Genomic DNA, 17,240 nt, shown 5'->3' on the forward strand with positions numbered 1-17,240 from the left:
TGGTTCAGTGCTGTTTCTCCACTGTAATCACTTCATGTAACAAATGTTACTTATGCTGTTGGCCTAAATGAATCCTATTTTAAGTCAGGTAGTCTTATGACAGTTTTATTCCCAAATTTATTACATTGGGATTTTTAGACAAAATTAGTATTTTTTTAATTTAAGGTGCTTAACTAGAAAAAGGGTGAAGACTCAGGGTGTGAGTTATGAATTCAAGAGCAGATACTCACGGTCTGAAGGAATGATTGAAGAACAGTTCTCACTGCTACCCGCTTTGCATACATCTGAATAGAGGAACTCCCCGGTCATGGTCTCACCTGGTTCTGTGCGATCTAAAAACAGAAGGTGATGAATCAAATGGATGGTTTAACGTTTTGGAAGACTACTCAGATATTAAGGTAGCCCATCATATTCTGTGTGCAGTTACTAGCCAGATTTATAATAGTGTATTATCCTAGAGCTTAGAAGGACACACTGCTTTCCGATTTACACATTCAATGATTTTAAATTCAAGTAGAATTCTTACTTCTATGAATTAAAGACTGAAGCTGTGCATTTATTTTGCACCAGCTCCAAAGCTGAGAAAGTAACTGAAATTGTTCCAAAAATACTATGTCCTAGTGCACAGCGAATTTTCAGGGTTTCGAGAAACTTGCTTTTCAGCCTTGCAGGTATCCAAACCAACCTAGTGCCACATAGTAGTAAGTCTTTGGCATTTCTCCAGCCTCACGGAAACATGAAATAACAGGGTTAGTGAGGTTTGGGTCTCTCATGGGGTTGGCAGTAAAACTAGAAAAAATAGGGTCATGTGAAATACTGTTTGTCTGAATAGCTCAAGTGTCAGAGAAAAAAAAAAACAAACCAACAAAGACAGAACAAGGCAAACCCCAAACCCTCCTCTAACAAATTTCATTTCGTGCTTCCTACTCACTGAGTTAGTTGCTTGATACTGCAGGGTAGAAAAAGCTCCAAGTTTTAACTTAAAATAAGCAACCTAAGATCAGCACAGAGAAGCCTGCTGTGGAGTTTAAACGTTAGCAAGTATTTGAGGGAGGTTAATACTGTCTATAAACATGAGTGAACCAGAGTCAGAGAAACCTCTGCTTCACAGGAGCATCTCTTTGATGCCCTTCATTTATATTCAGTCTGTTACTTCAGATAAAATACTAACTTTTGTTATGCTGAAACTAAACCCCACAATTAAAAGCCAATGTAAGCATCCAGTATCTGGCAAATTGAGGCAGAACTGAACTTCCCCAGTGCAGAGCATTCTCCACAATGGCCTACCTAACGTCTGCTTGTAATTAAACTGGGGGAGGGAGTAGGTGTAGCTGAATTAGGTAATCTCAACTGTTTTAGCAAACAGTGAGGGGACAAATCTCAACCGTCTGCAGAAGAGCCCAAGTGCTCTCTCCTGGGGTTGTTCCTCCTCCCCTTCCCTCTTTGTGCTGCAGCAGACTGCAACACTTGGTAAAAACACTGGGGTATCCATTTGCCCCAATCAGTTTGGGGTTTCCAAACATTTTGTTTTCTATTTAAATAGTGTCCTTTGTGAGAAAGAAACTGTCAAACTGGTGAGGTAATCAGTACTCTTGCAAGAGGTGGAAGACTGGAAGACACTCAGCACACTCCATGGAACAAGAGCCCATTACTTTGGAATAAGGTTGAAATGAGTTGCTGGTACCAACCTGGCAGTAATGTTTCATTAGGGAGCTTGTCTACCTCCAGGATAAAGTCATCTTTGAAGAAGAGGTACCCCACTATGGAGAACAGGTAGACCAAGATGAGAGCGAGAACAGCAGTCAGGATGATGGAACGTCCGTTGCGAGTGACGCTCTTGATGACATTCAGCAAGGTCTCCTCTCTGTACACCAAGTCAAAGAGCTGGGGGACAACGAACAAAAGCAAAGGCTGTTTCTCACGTGGGCTACCAACACCACTGGTGGCACACTGCATGTTGGCATAACAATACCAATCTGATGTTTTAGAGAGCATTTGAAGTACTTCTCTCTTGCCCCCCCCCCCCCCCGTTATCTGAAATTTAACATGCTAGCAAAATAAAACATAGGAGACAAAGGAGATGGGGTCCATGTCCTGGGTTCAGCAGTAGTAGTCATTTTTCTCCTTCTTAGTAGCTGACGCAGTGCTGTGTTTTTGACTCTACCTTTAAGCATAAAGCTGCTAACACAAACTCTTTTATCTTTTTTTATTGTACTATCTGCCCCATCACCATCCCAGCGTAGCTTATTTCATAATGCAATTAACCATTTCCTTTACATCTTCAGTGCATAAATAATGGAGCAATATTTTTTGCCCCAATTCTTTAAATTTCTTTACAGATTTTTCCTTCATTTTTCACTCCCCTGGGTCTGCGTCAGTCCGTCAGCACAGCCCAGGCAGGTTGCTGGCTATGCTGGTTGACAATGAGAGAACAGGTATTTGTTAAATTAGACCTAGGTGAATAGAGATAATAACCAATTTGGGTACCAGATCATTAAACAAAAGGGTAAAAATAGAGTGTTCTGAATGGGATTTAAGGTTTGCTTTAAAAATGACACATTTTCTCCACCAATGGTAGATATACTCCTTCTGTGCTTATTCTTAGAAGTATTGTGCTGTGCAAGATGAATTCCGTCCCAAACAGAAAAAACACATATGCCAGGCATCTGTGTCAGTCGTGCAAGGTCTGGAGTCTAGCTGCAGCTGAGGAGACACTCCAAAGTTAACCAGCTACTCAAAAAGCATGGACACTATGTTATCATTATTGACAGTAACAGAGTAAACCATCTTAAAGACTGTGCGCACCTCTTACTCATACTGTGGGGCAACTCCAAGAGTGCCTCCTGTTCAGCTAACATTTCTGCGGCTAGATTTGTCCATGACTTCTTTTGTCCTCATGTAAGAGCTTATATGACTTTAAGAAGGCTTAAGCCTTCACTAAGTACTGATATTACTTAAGAGTCACAGCATTTTAAATTGTTTTATTATCTTGGACATCAGAGCAGGGTCACAAGCAATACATCCAACCTTGGAAACCTATGCCTTTGAAGTCTTGAGAACTAAAGCACACAGGGAAATGCTAAATACCTTCATTGCAACAGCACACACGTTTACTGTAATGAGCAATTTTAGCTAATTTTACCCTTAAACACATCTTGTATAATGTACTTAAGAACAAAAAAAAAAAGTCTCTGCTTGTCTGTACAAATCAGGAAGAAAAGATGTGGCAGGAGTCCTGTAGCCTCCCACTGTAACCTCTCCCAAGCAAAATCTCCAGCGTACAGCTCTTAAGGGTGCCTGTACAATCATTTTCCAGTAGCAGAACAGAAAGGAAATGGTGTTTGACACTTCTAGATATACCCGAGATGGGACTTTACAAACACACAGAACATTCTGAGAGCAAAGTGAATACCTACCAACAAGCTATAAAAGAATTCATGTACGAAGAGCCCCAGAGCACAAATCAGAAGGTACAGCAGGTGATAAAGAAACTCGACATCCATGATCATTGCCTTGTATCCTCTAGTGAAGGTTCCACAGTTACCCACAAAACTCATGAGAAAAATGATTTTATTACAGACCTAAGGAAAGATTAACCATAAATTAGTTACAACATGGGGCTTGCAGGAAGAAAAAGGCAATTTTTCAAAGCTGGAGGTAACTCGGCTCCACAATGACATCAACAACCATGCTGGACTGTCTGTTACACAAAGCTCTGCTCTCTGGTGTGCTTTCTGCACAGCTGGGTTAGGAAGCCAGAACAGAAACTGCACATGTCCAATAAAACGTGTGCACCGACTCCTGCCTCCAGCTGCTTGTCAAAGGCATCGAGACTAAGATTTAAAGAAGAAAGTTCCCTGGTGTCAGAGTTAAACTTTCCTAAAAACCAAAATCTCGAACCAAACTACTCCTGTTCTAAGCGTGGCACTAAGCATCTCTAGCCTACAGCAACCCTGACATTTCTGATACACCCTGTATTGCTTGCTAATAAGCAAGCACTCCAGATTCCCTCAGCAAGTCACACTTCAATCACACACCCAGTAATCCTCCTGTGTAACGCTGGCCACCAGTGCCAAAGGAATGTTGCCTTCAACTTACCTGGAAGCTGCTAAATGCTACAATTACCAGTAACCACCACCACCCTCACAGTGCAGTTCTGACTGTAGCACACAGCACTCGGTGACATCTTTTGAAGACAAGGAGTGCTACTAAATGATGCATTTGAAACCTGGGCACTTTGTAATAAAGGTAAGGACTTTGAAAAGCTGCATCTTTGCACAGCTCCTGCTGACTCAGTCAGAGAAACCTTTTTGGCTCACTTGCCACAAGAGACCACAAGTATCCGGGTTTGAGCATTAATGAAGTTCTCTGGTGGCTCAGCTTACATGCTCAGTCCACACATTACTGTCACAAAACTGCTTAGTGTCAGCTTTCAGCTGGCAGGTAGACTGCAGACAGACATTTGGGAAATGCATTGTTTAGTGAATCTTACACAACCCCATAAATACTGCAGCTTTGTCACTGAATGGCTGAACAACCGAGTACTTTAGGATCACAGAAACTTCTTTGCATTTCTGGCTGGGGTGTGAACTGATTCTAGACTGTAGCAGAACTGACTGAAACCTCAGAGGTCTTCAGCCTGGGCAACCAGGATTAAATAAACAACACCAAAGCACTTGTGCTAGAAACAAAAGAGGGGATTAGTCCTCCCACCAGCTCCCCCACAATGTCCCAGGCTATTTCTGCAGGTAAGAAACTCTTAGGTAAGATGCAAGAGAACTTCAAAAAAGCCCACTCGGTTCTTACGTTGAATGCACCCAGAAGAAACAAAGTAGGTTGTAAACCAATTGAAAATATTAGTCGTAATATTGTAGAAGCGATTAGGGCTCGGATGCCATGGGGCTTAGGAAGAGCTATAACGATGGCCAGAGATATCAGCATCGCTGTCCACAGCAAGCCTGACAAGTGGGGCTCCAGTGTACCTAGGATGGAGAGGAAAGAACAAAACCCATTTCAATGCTTCCTGTAACCAAACAAAACCAAACCAAAATAACCAAATAAATGCCATTTTATCTTTGGTGGAGCATCATTAAGCCTCATGTTCAGACTACTGATTTCAAAGCAGTAAGTAGAACATCTGAGCCTGATGCCTTGAGCAGATTTTAATTACAAACTTGTTATTAAAGCATTATGTAAATAGTGTCAGTATTATAGGCTTCTTCATTTTAGTGTTCATTACTTACACACCTTGCATGCTGAAAAGGACAGGCATTTTTGCTAATGTGTTCTGTAGAGGCACTGAATAGGTAGGTGAAGATAGACAACATACTCCTCCAGGTCCAAATTCACAGATTCTCTTATTATGCTTTTGGTCAAAAGCCTCATACCAGTTTTTGTCATCTCTTGCTATTTCTGGTTCTATTTAGACTGTCCCATGAGACTGTCTGCTTACATAACATCAAGCCCATGTTGCTAAAAATACACTTCTCTGGAAGAGCCATAAAAAATACTCAGCCAAAAATACCATTTACCCTGGCTTTATGCAGAATGTAAAAGACATCACTTTCTTATAACTGACATAAAACAATTTTCTTCAAACAACTGGTTCCTCAACAAACAGAAATGCAAGACCCTCCAATTTCACAGCACTCTGCAGCCCTTCTGCAAGTACACACTAAGAGAACTATTGTGTCTTATTAGCAAGATATTCACCGAGGGCTTTTCCTCCCCCCGCCCAAATGCAGACGGCTTAGGAAACACTTCTCTCATCTGACTACCACGAACAGACATTTCATTTTGTTCCAAATCGCTGCAGATTAATAAAGACAGCAGAGGATAGATGGAAATTAGAACTTAATAAGCGTAAAGTTGAACAGGTATTTCTGCTGTCTGAAGGGAGTCTAGGGTCCCAGAGCAGTGCCACTTGAGCTGTCAAACAGCAAAAGGTGCAAAAGCTCAAAACAGAGTCACCCGAGTGGGAGTGACAAACAGCACAGAGACAGGAGAGGAAAAAACTTGTAGAAGCTTATTCAGGAATGACTTGGGAATTGCCATGAGAGGCAGATCTTGAAGGATCCTGCCTACACCTGCACCGGTGTCTGAACATCCCAGCTATTACAAAGCCATCCACGGCACATGAATATCTTTGCTTTCACAAGTTTCAGCAGTTCCCAGCAGGCCTGCAAAAATAACCAGAGTTAACTAAGTCCTCAGTTGGTGCCTGTAACATCCACCTTGGAAAGGCCCAACACCACCAGCTGCTCATCAGCACATGGAGTTCAATGCTGTGACACAAAAAACCTTTAGTGGGACCTGGGCCAGGGAAGAGTTGGGCTCAGGGCACGGGCTTGTCTCTCCTTCCCAGGGACAGAGAGGCACTGTGAGCAGTGTTTGCCCTTGGCACATGAAACTCGCCAAGCCAGCTGTCTGCACCCGACCTAATGTCAAAGCCTAGCTGCAAGCATGTGGAGTCCATTACACGACTGTGGGCAGGAGGAACATGTAACCCATAGGAAGCTCTCCCTGTCTGGAATTCTCACCATTCCAGTACTGAATTCCAGGCATCCAGTTTTGTTTCTGCTCCTCAAGTAAGAAGTTTTACAGCTTCTGCTACAGTCAGATGCTGATCAGCTGCTCAGTTCACCCTGTCTAAGCAATTCAAGACACTGACAACTTCCCCCAAACGGTCTGTTCTGAAGTCTTCTCTTTTTTTTTTTTAAGCTAAATATAAAATACACATGTATTTATCTTTCATTTTTGATTGTAACTAGTAGAGGAAGAGATTATATCAAAATAGTAAAATATTTCAAATATGTAGGGTAGGGCATCTTCAAAATGCCAAACGATCCCCCAGTCACGCAACGTGTAATCTCAGTGTTTGATTACCAGCTTTCCTACAGCCATAAATACAAACCTTTACATTTTAACTTGTGATCTTCGAAACTAGAGACAGAAAATTCAGTTGCCCTTTGTGCTTGTTAAAACTCTCTAACCAGCTGCTGGTCAGAATGGGATCTGGGTGGTGCCAGGCTCTGCTGTCCAGGGTGCCATGCGGAGGTACACACAGCCTGATGTTGCAGAAGGTAACTATACTCTGCCCCCTCTCAGATGGTCTAAAATATCCTGTATCTTCTCACAGGCTTTATCAGGCTGCAGAACCCCTTAAGCAAGTTTTCCATGCCCACTGCCTTTACCCCACTGTGACCATAGGCTGCTGTCACATGCTACTCACACAAAACTATGGCTCTCCTCAATCTAAACTAACTGGTGAGCTGCAAAAGGGTGAACTGGCTTTTGTGCTGCATACAGAGCTCAGATGATAATTTTGTTATGTTCAGACTACTGCTATCTTTCAATTTCATTGTCTTTGGGTTCTGCAGCAAGTGAACCAGGAGGCAGATGCAGAGGGAAGTTCAATAGGAAAACGTAAGCATCTATCCAGCCCTGCTGCACTACAGACCTCAAAGAAAGGGAAGGGCAGGCTTGACCATGAATCACCCTCTCCAGGAGGAGGTTTACTGCTGGGGTTCTTATTTACTCCATTTGATACAGAAGTGGAAAAAGCTCCTACCTAGACACTTCCTTTACACCCGTTCTGCAAGTGATAAACATGACAGAGGCATTCACAAGAACATTTCTCCAGATTCCTGATGCTTGCTGACACAACTCCGCCTCTCAACCTGCCCTGGGGTGCATCTCTTGGGAGAGGCTGGAGCTAGGGAAGAACAGCTGACTCTCATCAGGACTCCACTGGGAGTATTTACCGAATTGGCTCCAAGAACCACCACTGTCACACAAATCCACTGTCTGGATCAAAAGCAACTTGCAAGAGCTCTCTTACAGCAAGAGTGTGCAATCCCACATGAACCACACATGTTAACCCATCCTTCATGGCAGAAATGACAGCTGCCATCCACTGATGGCAAGGCACCTTGGAGCAGTGGGTTGCTCCTGAGCTAGAAGACAAGGCAGGTACGCTCCTCCTTGCTCCCTAGGGAAACCTTTGCTCTAAGTGCTCCTACAGGAAGAGGCTCCTAGGAAAGGCAGTAACAGAGGAGAGATAGGCTCTTTTTCCATATCATCCATCAATTTCTAAGGGCATGAGGCAGGTCACTTTGCCCCCGCACACCTCATCTGCCAAGTCAATAAGGCCTCCTGACGTGCTACGCAACCGTAAAAGTTTCATGGGAAATGACAAGTAATAAATGCAAGCTCAAAGAAAACAACAAATTAACATTTCTCCTATTTTTAGTTCAATAGTTAATTACAGAACTTTAAAACAAAGTGGAACAGTCAAGTAATTAAAGGTGGATGTCTGTCTTGGATAATTTTTTCCCCTAGGAAGAAGCACGGCTCTATATTTTCCTTAAAAACGCCTCAGGAAAAAGCAAGTCAGAGAAAAGTGCAATTTAAATCAAGGCAATTAAAAAAGGCCAATTTCTGCTCTCTTATCCCTACTGAAGTAAATAGTGATGCAGACACCAACGGGGAAGAGAATTTGGTTCATTATACCTCATTTGTTCAGATATTTTTGTATGATAAATATTGGTACCTCCTCGAATTCCTTTGAATGGATAGAAAAACGCTACGAGCAGGTTCATAAGGACGGCCAGGTTAAAGGAAATACTGCTCCAGAAGGACATGTTGCGAGCACACCAGTATAGGAAAGGCTGAGCTGCAAAACAGAAAAATAAGTGTTTTCAATGGAGCGTTTCAAAAACAGGCCTATACATAAAATTAATCTCCAACAAAACACAATTTATTTTCAGTTTGCCCGAAAGCACAAACAGTGGTAATGTTCATGGCTTCTGCTGAAGTTTATCTGACTACTCTTCATCTCTGGGGTACTTCCAGTTAGAAGTGTGTTACGGCAAAGGACTCACATTGAAAAGGGAAGTATTTTCAAACATGATTTAGCAGCAGCATGAGAACAAGTTCAGAAACGCAGAGGTCAAGGACTTCAGGTTTCCCCTAATAGCATACTTTGTACTCAGTCACACAAAGAACAATTAGGAGGGGGAAGATTTGTGCACGGTAGCAATGGTGAGATTCGGCCCCATCCCTCCAAGTTACACTGCTGCCAGCAGCTCACCTGAGGTGCTGCTCATCTTCAAACTTCTTTTCTGCTACAGCAAGCCAGAAAAAACTCAGTGGAGACCAGGCAAGGCAGACAATTAGACCCAAAATGCATAGCAATAAAACTAAAATGCTTAGGACTAGCTGCTAAGCAAGCAAGACGACCTTACTGCAAGCTGATAACAGACCAAGGTAGCCCCAGAATCTGCCCTGTGGGCAAAAGACACAAGCGCATCTGCACAGAGGTGAGTGCACAGTTAAACAGCTGCACATTTTAAATCCTTAATGGTACCCATAAATACTTTTCCAAAAGACTCCTGATTTTAATAATCTCTGCAGCTAGGATCAAGAGGCACAGAAAGCAAAAAGAGTCATTTTCTGAAGTGGTCGCGGACCAGAAGACAAGGACAGACAAGAAGCTGCGTTATAGCAATTCCCTCTGCCCTGAGGCAAAATACCCCCAATTTTAGCTCCTGCAGGCTTATTCTGCGGCAAACTGTGTACTACTGAAATCTGGAGTGGCAAAAAAATAATAACCTGTTAAAAATGTTCCCGGAGAAGGAACAGAAGTAACATTCTCTCCTGTTGGAAGGAAGTAATGTGTACAGAGATATCAGAGAGCAAAGGTAAAGAAGCTCACAGTGAAATTTAGGGAAAAGACGAAAATGCAAACTCGGGAGCTGAAGAGTAAATTAATGAATGCTGCAGTTCTAAGCCTCACAGTAACCACCATATCCCTTCAGCAAATCACCTCTTCTAGCATCCTAAGCAAAAAAAAAAATGGGTTAGAATTATACAATGCCTCATTATACTGAGTTGAAATGCACATGAAAAGCCAATGTACTGAACAGCTGAATGCAAAGGAAAGGACTACAAAAAGGTACCCAGTCACTGTAAGAATACAAGCTTCACTGCACCTAATTAGCCAGGCACATGTTAAGCCTCAAAATGTGATGTAGCAGTGTTTCAAATATACAATGCACTGGTTTCTGTATTATTTCTGTTCTCAGTTTCACATTAACGGAAGAATTTGTAAGCAGATTGAATTAATTTGTATGGAATTGTTATACAAATGGTCATTATAAAGTTCCACACTTTATTTTAAACCTTCCTTTGGGGATGGGCACAGACTATCTGCCCTGTGCAGCACTTCTGCCTGGTTTTGGCAGGCTCATTTGAATTCTTAATTAAGACCTTTGGGAGACTTGTGGTGCTCAGATTAAGGGCTAGCACCATGAGCTGAAGGGAGAAGTCCATGGGCCTTTATAAAGAGTTTTCTAAGGTGTCTGTCTGAGGTTTGAATAACTCTTAAGTGGTATCACATGGTAGCAGCACAGAGCACTGCCAGCTGGTCACATCTTGAAAACACAGACCTGTATTTAAGATGTGTATAAACACACAGTATCACTTAATTGGCCAAGTAAGACCAGAATATTAGGAGACAGACAAAATAAATCCAGTTTCTTAAAGAAAAAGAAATACTCTCCACTTCTGCAGGTGGATCTTGATCAATTTTTGGCCTGTTAATTATGATGTCTTCACAGTTTGCCTGGAGATAGCCTCAAAGACTGTTAAAGTAACTCAACAATATCTAACAGACTATATGGATGCTGTCAAAGCTGCCCATTTGTGCAGGATGTTATACACTCCCATATTTCTTGTAGAGCTCTTAGAAGTCATTTTTAGGAAGCAGCTTCCTGTGGATTTTGATGCTGTCAGAAGTAGTAATCCACTGCTCAGTGGAAATAGCTCCGCTCTACTTAGTATTCATACGCATGAAAAATAATCCAATAGAGCTGACCAAGCTTCAGGCAGTCTTATCTGTATTTGACTGAAAATTTGAAATAGTATGAGTACAACTGCTTTCTCAGCTAAAAGATCTGTTAATATATACACATATACACACACATAAAACCCAACAACCAGAAGCACCGGCATGGAGCTGTATGGCAGAAGTCCACTCTCATTTGATCTAGGAGGTGGTTCTGGACCAGGCTGAGCTCTTGTGGTAGTAACTGGAGTTTAGCTGTTCAAGCATGGGGAACAACAGTGGTATCAGATTGCAGATGCTGACTAGAGCAGGAAATAACTGCTTTATCTCTCACATTTCAGAGGGTCATTGTTGGTAAATTCCAACCAGTCATGGCTGCTCAATGAAGCTGAGCCCCATGTGCAACATTTCTCCTTTAGCAAAACATGAAGTCAATTAAAGAAAATATAAGCAAATGAGTTCGGAAGTTTGCTGGGGAAGTGGTGGCACTGTATGGATTAAAATATTATTTAAAAACTTTTCCTAGCTGCCAGGAGGAACCTCAGAGGGAAAATACTTGCTTTCAGATATTTTAGCATCACAGGGCTGGAAGGGACTTAATCAGCCCATCTGCCAGTCTATTCCTTGCCCAAAGAAAGGACAAATTCTGCTTTTACTGTTACTGAAGATACATGTTTAACCTGTTCTTCAATACTTCCATTGTTGGAGATGCCATAAGTCCATGCTGTATTACCCAGCCTCTCTCCTGCAATCCAAGGGAACTGCTTGGAAGGAAAACAGACCATTGCTTTCTTCAGCTGTGTCCTCTCCCAGTTCTCCCTACCACCAAATGCCTTCTCATTTAAGCTATGTCTCAAATAGCCCCCACAACTTTGTTCCTTCCTGTTGGATCTTAAAAAAGATGACCTCTGATCCCTCTTACCCCTCTCCCCTAGATCCCTCCATGTGGTCCACATTGCTCTTGCATTAAGCTTGACTTCATTATAGCATATTGCCACCATGTAGAGGAGCAGACTCTTTCAACCAATTATCAAGGTTGCTGCCACACTGGGGAACCATCTGCTACCGAATCAAACTCTGCAAATCTGACCTCAGCGCTCTGCTGGTAACACTCCACACAACCACACTGGCAACAGCAACCTACCTCGCAATTTCTTTTGCCAGTTCATCTCATTAAAGAGGTCTTCCGATTTCAAGAAGAAGTCATTGATCTTGCTGCCTTGTTCATCTCTCTCCGTGGTGTAATATATCCGCAGCTTGGACTCCTTCGTGAGGAACTCACAGATACTGGGTACAGGGAAGACTATTTGCTCCATGGTACGGTCCGACCTGACGATCTGAACAGCAGCCTTAATTAAAGTTCTTCCTAGCTTTTAAATGCTTTTATTTCTTGGTCTGTTTCCCCACACCTTTTTCAAACTGGTTGCATGTAGAAACTTGGACAGAGTTCTGTAGAACAGCAGTCTGGTAAAGACTTCATTTCATTTACCTTCAAAGCAGACCTACATTTAGCTCCAAGACTGATATTTTTTATGCTGTGGTCTTACCCTGGCAATGCTGTTCTTAGCTGGGATTTCCACAGGGCCCAGTAAATGCAGCACCAAAGCTGTGCTGAATTTCAGAGCAATCTGGTCACCCAAATCAAGATTCTTTGCAAATTTTAGCCAGGTATTGCATAGGCAAGTATAACAAATAATATGAGGAATAACAGTTTCATTGCTTACTAGAGAGTTTTGTGACATCTCTGTGCTTGTGCATGCTTTACTTCTGAAAAGCATCTAAGATTGTATGTCAGGCCAAATTGTCATTTTAATACAGAAAGAATGGCAAAAGCTATCACTAACTTTATGGATTCAGCAATAGCACTGGCCAAAATGTAACAGAAGTGAAGTTACACTTCCTCCTGCCAACAGAGCTCTGCTCAGCTCCATCTTAAAGCCCACACATGACAGCTCAAAAATAGCTCCCCCCCCCAGCGGCTGTCAAAAACTAAAATAAAAAAATAAGTACCCATACACTCTCATGTCAGAGATGTGTCCACACACACACAGGTAGGCACTGCAACCAGGATATCACATCTAATGCAACCGGGGTCCAACTCCACCGTTCCTCTTCCAAGCGGCTCCTTCCGCAGCAGATCATTTCCCCCCACACACCTCCCGGCAGCCACCGCTTTCCCTGTACCTCAATCTGTGCCGTGTGCTTGGCGTAAAACTCCAGAGCCTCGTCTCCCTCTATCTGACCTCCCGGCTTCAGCATGTTCTGCAGCTCTTTGTTATGACGAGCCAACTGAAATAAAGGAATGCAAAGGGAGTGGGAGACACCAGATGTCTCTCTGATATTAAATTTCTGATTTTTGGCATAAAAGAAAAGCAATAGTATGCAGTCAGCTGCTAAGAAAGGGCAAAGTTGACAGAAGGCTTGTTCTATTCCAACCAGACACCCTGCAGCTCTATTTTGGGAGCAAGTCAGAATGATTCAAATATGTATTTTTTTTAATATCCATGTGGTACTCCTCTTTTACCCATCCTCTCCCACCCTTTGCCTCACTTGGGAAACTTCTTGAACATTCACATTTGGTCTATCCTTCTACATGAGGTGAAGTTCCTAGCGACTGGAAGAAGGGAAATATAACCCCCATTTTCAAGAAGGGGAAAATGGAAGGACCCAGGAAACTACAGACCAGTCAGTCTCACCTCTGTGCCTGGCAGGATCATGGAGCGGATTCTCCTGGAAGGCATGCTAAGGCACATGAAAAATGATGAGGTGCTTGGTGACAGCCAGCATGGCTTCACTAAGGGGAAATCCTGCCTGACCAATTTGGTGGTCTTCTATGATGGGGCTACAGAACTGATAGACAGGGGTAGAGCAGTTGATGTCATCTGCCTGGACTTGTGTAAAGCATTCGACACTGTCCCGCATGACATCCTTGTCTCTAAATTGGAGAGACATCGATTTGATGGATGGACCACTCTGTGGATAAAGAACTGGCTGGATGGCCGCACACAAAGAGTTGTGGTCAATGGCTCAATGTCCGGCTGGAGACCAGTAACGAGTGGTGTCCCTCAGGGGTCGGTGTTGGGACCGGTCTTGTTCAACATCTTTGTCGCTGACATGGACAGTGGGATTGAGTGCGCCCTCAGCAAGTTTGCCGATGACACCAAGCTGTGTGGTTTGGTTGATACCCTGGAGGGAAGGAATGCCATCCAGAGGGACCTTGACACACTAATGGGTTTTAAACTTAAACAAGAGAAGTTCAGGTGAGATATAAGGAAGAAGTTCTTTACTGTAAGGGTGGTGAGGCACTGGACCAGGTTGCCCAAAGAAGTGGTAACTGCTCCATCCCTAGCAGTGTTCAAGGCCACGTTGGACAGAGCCTTGAGTGACATGGTTTATTGTGAGAAGTCCCTGCCCATAGCAGGGGGTTGGAACTAGATAATCTTAAAGTCCTTTCCAACCCTAACTAGTCTGTGATCTACCCAAATTCAAAGGTGTGCTAATCACCTGTGTACCTTGGCAGGGACAGAGGAGAAAATCTGCATCAACTGAAAAGCAGATGCACAGAGCACTGATCCAAAAATGCTTCTGGATGCTCTAAATTCATCTTACAGCATAGTTATGATCTTTCTTCTCAGACACTAAAGGAACTCTAATGGAGTGATTTATGCAGCATCAATATATTAAGTAGATATAGATGTATTTGTTCTCCCTTGGTCTTTTACCTTTCAAACACCACATTGTACCAATACAACAAACCTGACTGGCACCAACACAGAGAGAATGTGGCAAGAACCATAAAAGCAGAGGGAGATTTCTGCTAGAGTTTAATTGATCTGTGAGTATCATTTCTTTGGGAGTATAAAGTAGCCTTTGATACAGCTGAAAGATCATAGAATCATAGAATAGTTAGGGTTGGAAAAGGCCTTAAGATCATCTAGATAATACATTGCTCCTCAGTACTGCCCAGAACTTGAACCATGTCTTCAGAAACCTGGGCAAGAGCCTGCCTGCTTCCAATTGGAAAAGAAAATGCCAAAAATTTTCTGCTATCATTGACTTTTCTGATTCTTTAAGGATTGGGATTTGCTCTGATAAAGAGCGAACGTGCAGTGAGTTTGTCTTAGAGATGAACCATTAAAACAATTTCAGGGAAAAGCAGACCTTTAGCTATTCAATTTGTGACACTTGGTGCTACAGAAAATGTAGGTGAAATTCTACCTGATGAGCTAATATATATATGTTGTGTCCCACGTTCCTCGGAGATGCTGCAACATCTTCCCCATTCTCTCCATCCTCAAATTCTACTTCTCCCTGCAGATAAGCCTTCTTTATCACCTCCACCTAGAAAAAAGAGAAACAGGCCAGTAAAGAGAGGCTCTAATAAGAGAATCTAATAAGGCCAGTATACACTTGGCACTCTTACAGAGGTGAAACGAGCTGAGCATATAGATTCAAGAGGAATAACATGGGCTTATCAACATATTTTGTTGGTAAGTGGGCTTAGGGTAAAACAGGAGACCTGAATTTAGCACCTTCAGCTGAGCTCATTACCACAGCAAACTGAACTTCATACTCCCCTTCAGGTAACGTGTTCTGGGCCACGCTCACCACACGCCGCATCATGTTGTGATCTCTGGCCCCTGCCGTAACTACGTGCATAGAGACAAGTCGACAGTGTTTAAGCTGTACTTTGAATCTCCTATTTGTTTTCACCAGTTAATACATTAACCAGTCCAAAAGCCTGCTACAGGCTGCTGAACAGCTTTTAGGTCACAAGACATTTTCATCTCTCTCTGTCTCCTGTGCAAATAACTTCTGCATGTGGATTCCCAAGGTGATGCTCCTTCCTTGCCTTATGCAGGATGCTGAATCCCTTCTCTACGGTATTCAGCATGCCTCCCTTAATCGTTTGTGCTGCCTGGGTACTAGGCAGACCTGTGCCTTGTGGACACTGCATTCCTTCAACCAAATCCTTGAGAGGTCTTCCAGTTGCCCATGATCAATGCAAAGACCTCTTGGAGCACCTCTGGGGTGGACACAGCCCAGTCTCCCCAGTGCTGCTGTACCTGGCTTGAAGGGAGTTGGTAGCTCTGGAATGACCCAGGGACTCACCAGCTCTTTGGGCCTCATGTTGTAGAGGATCCTCTCTGCGTTCTCGCTGTCGTGCCTGCTCTCCATGATTGCCAAGAGCAGTTTTGAAGCGTTGTTCTGAAGGAAAACCAATGGCAATCAGTGCCAGAAGTGAAAAAATGAGGGTACTCAGTTTGAGCATTACCAACCCTGCTGTCCAGAACAGCTTTAAGTACCCAGTTTCTACAAATACGAGCCACGGGCAAGGCAAATCTTCCCAGCCAGCCACTGCAGGACTCCTACAGCCTCATCTTGCCAAGCACTCAATCTTCTCTATTACTGAGATATACAACTTAACAGTATATTTTACCAGTTTATCACCCAAACCCAACTTACTGGGAGACATCAAATTAACCCAAGTCAAAGTTCAGACTTCTAAAATGCTGACATTTCAAGCTTGTATGATATTGTTTTGTTTTAAAGATCCTGCAGCACCACTACAAGCTCTCAACTCCAAAATGATGCAGCTCAGCTTTACTGAAGATAATGCTGATTAGATCAAAGGACAGCCAAGGCTGAAGACACAGACGTGCTTTGCTGCTTTTAACTGAAAATTACTCTGCAACCTGCTCATGTCAAGAAATAGGAGGAAATAGGAAACTACCACAAGGCACCAGACTACTTTAATACAAACAATTAAGATTAAAATCCATCATGACTGACAATAAAAACCAATAAAGTATTTAATTTTGAAGGATAATGCTCATTGAGTCTAAAAGCATTTTTTATTTAGAACAATAAAACCCCCACATTACCCATAATAATGGTGTGAGTTGACAACGGAAAACAACTAGACACTGCACTATTTCACAGGACAGTAAGTCAGAAAGGAAATACTTCTAACATATGTTGAAGCAGGAGTACTTAGTGGCTACTACTGCTAGAAGACAACCTGCTAATGTATCGTGAAACCAGCACTAGGGCTAATTATTTCAGCATTAAACAGCCTTAAAAATTTCTTAATGATTTAACATCAACTGATTAAACAACAGCAATCAAGTATTAGGAAACTAGACAGAGCACAGGAAATTTTACTGCCATTGTATATGTAAAAGCTCTCCAACAACAGAAGTTTTCACTGGCTTTAACAGGAAATTATTTTAGGATTTCTCACCATACCCCTCCAGTCTGAAAACTGGTGGCTCCATGTTATCATTTAAAGGATGAAATAAATACCTGTGACAACCAATCTTTGGGCACTGCCTCCAGTTCGCTGATGCATATCATTTTTTGGCACTTACAAATACTGGAGTATAATAAACAC

General features: G+C 42.7%; 1 protein-coding gene across 2 annotated transcripts in view; it reads right to left on the reverse strand.

The window, feature by feature from the left end:
* The window catches only part of ITPR1 (inositol 1,4,5-trisphosphate receptor type 1), a 170,900-nt gene that overhangs the window by 21,216 nt on the left and 132,444 nt on the right, over positions 1-17,240 (reverse strand). For both annotated transcript variants that reach the window (XM_061455692.1, XM_061455691.1), the window contains 9 exons: positions 15,959-16,054; positions 15,065-15,187; positions 13,031-13,135; positions 11,991-12,183; positions 8,552-8,674; positions 4,807-4,982; positions 3,417-3,581; positions 1,689-1,884; positions 231-332 (listed from right to left, as the gene is read on the reverse strand). In XM_061455692.1, coding sequence (XP_061311676.1) covers positions 231-332; positions 1,689-1,884; positions 3,417-3,581; positions 4,807-4,982; positions 8,552-8,674; positions 11,991-12,183; positions 13,031-13,135; positions 15,065-15,187; positions 15,959-16,054 — 1,279 coding nt within the window. The remainder of the gene's footprint in view (positions 1-230; positions 333-1,688; positions 1,885-3,416; positions 3,582-4,806; positions 4,983-8,551; positions 8,675-11,990; positions 12,184-13,030; positions 13,136-15,064; positions 15,188-15,958; positions 16,055-17,240) is intronic.

The sequence above is a fragment of the Pezoporus flaviventris genome, unplaced genomic scaffold, assembly GCF_033815535.1.
Source record: "Pezoporus flaviventris isolate CSIRO_AGI_PZ_B2104156 unplaced genomic scaffold, CSIRO_AGI_Pfla_v1 ptg000021l, whole genome shotgun sequence".
Lineage (NCBI taxonomy): Eukaryota > Metazoa > Chordata > Aves > Psittaciformes > Psittacidae > Pezoporus > Pezoporus flaviventris.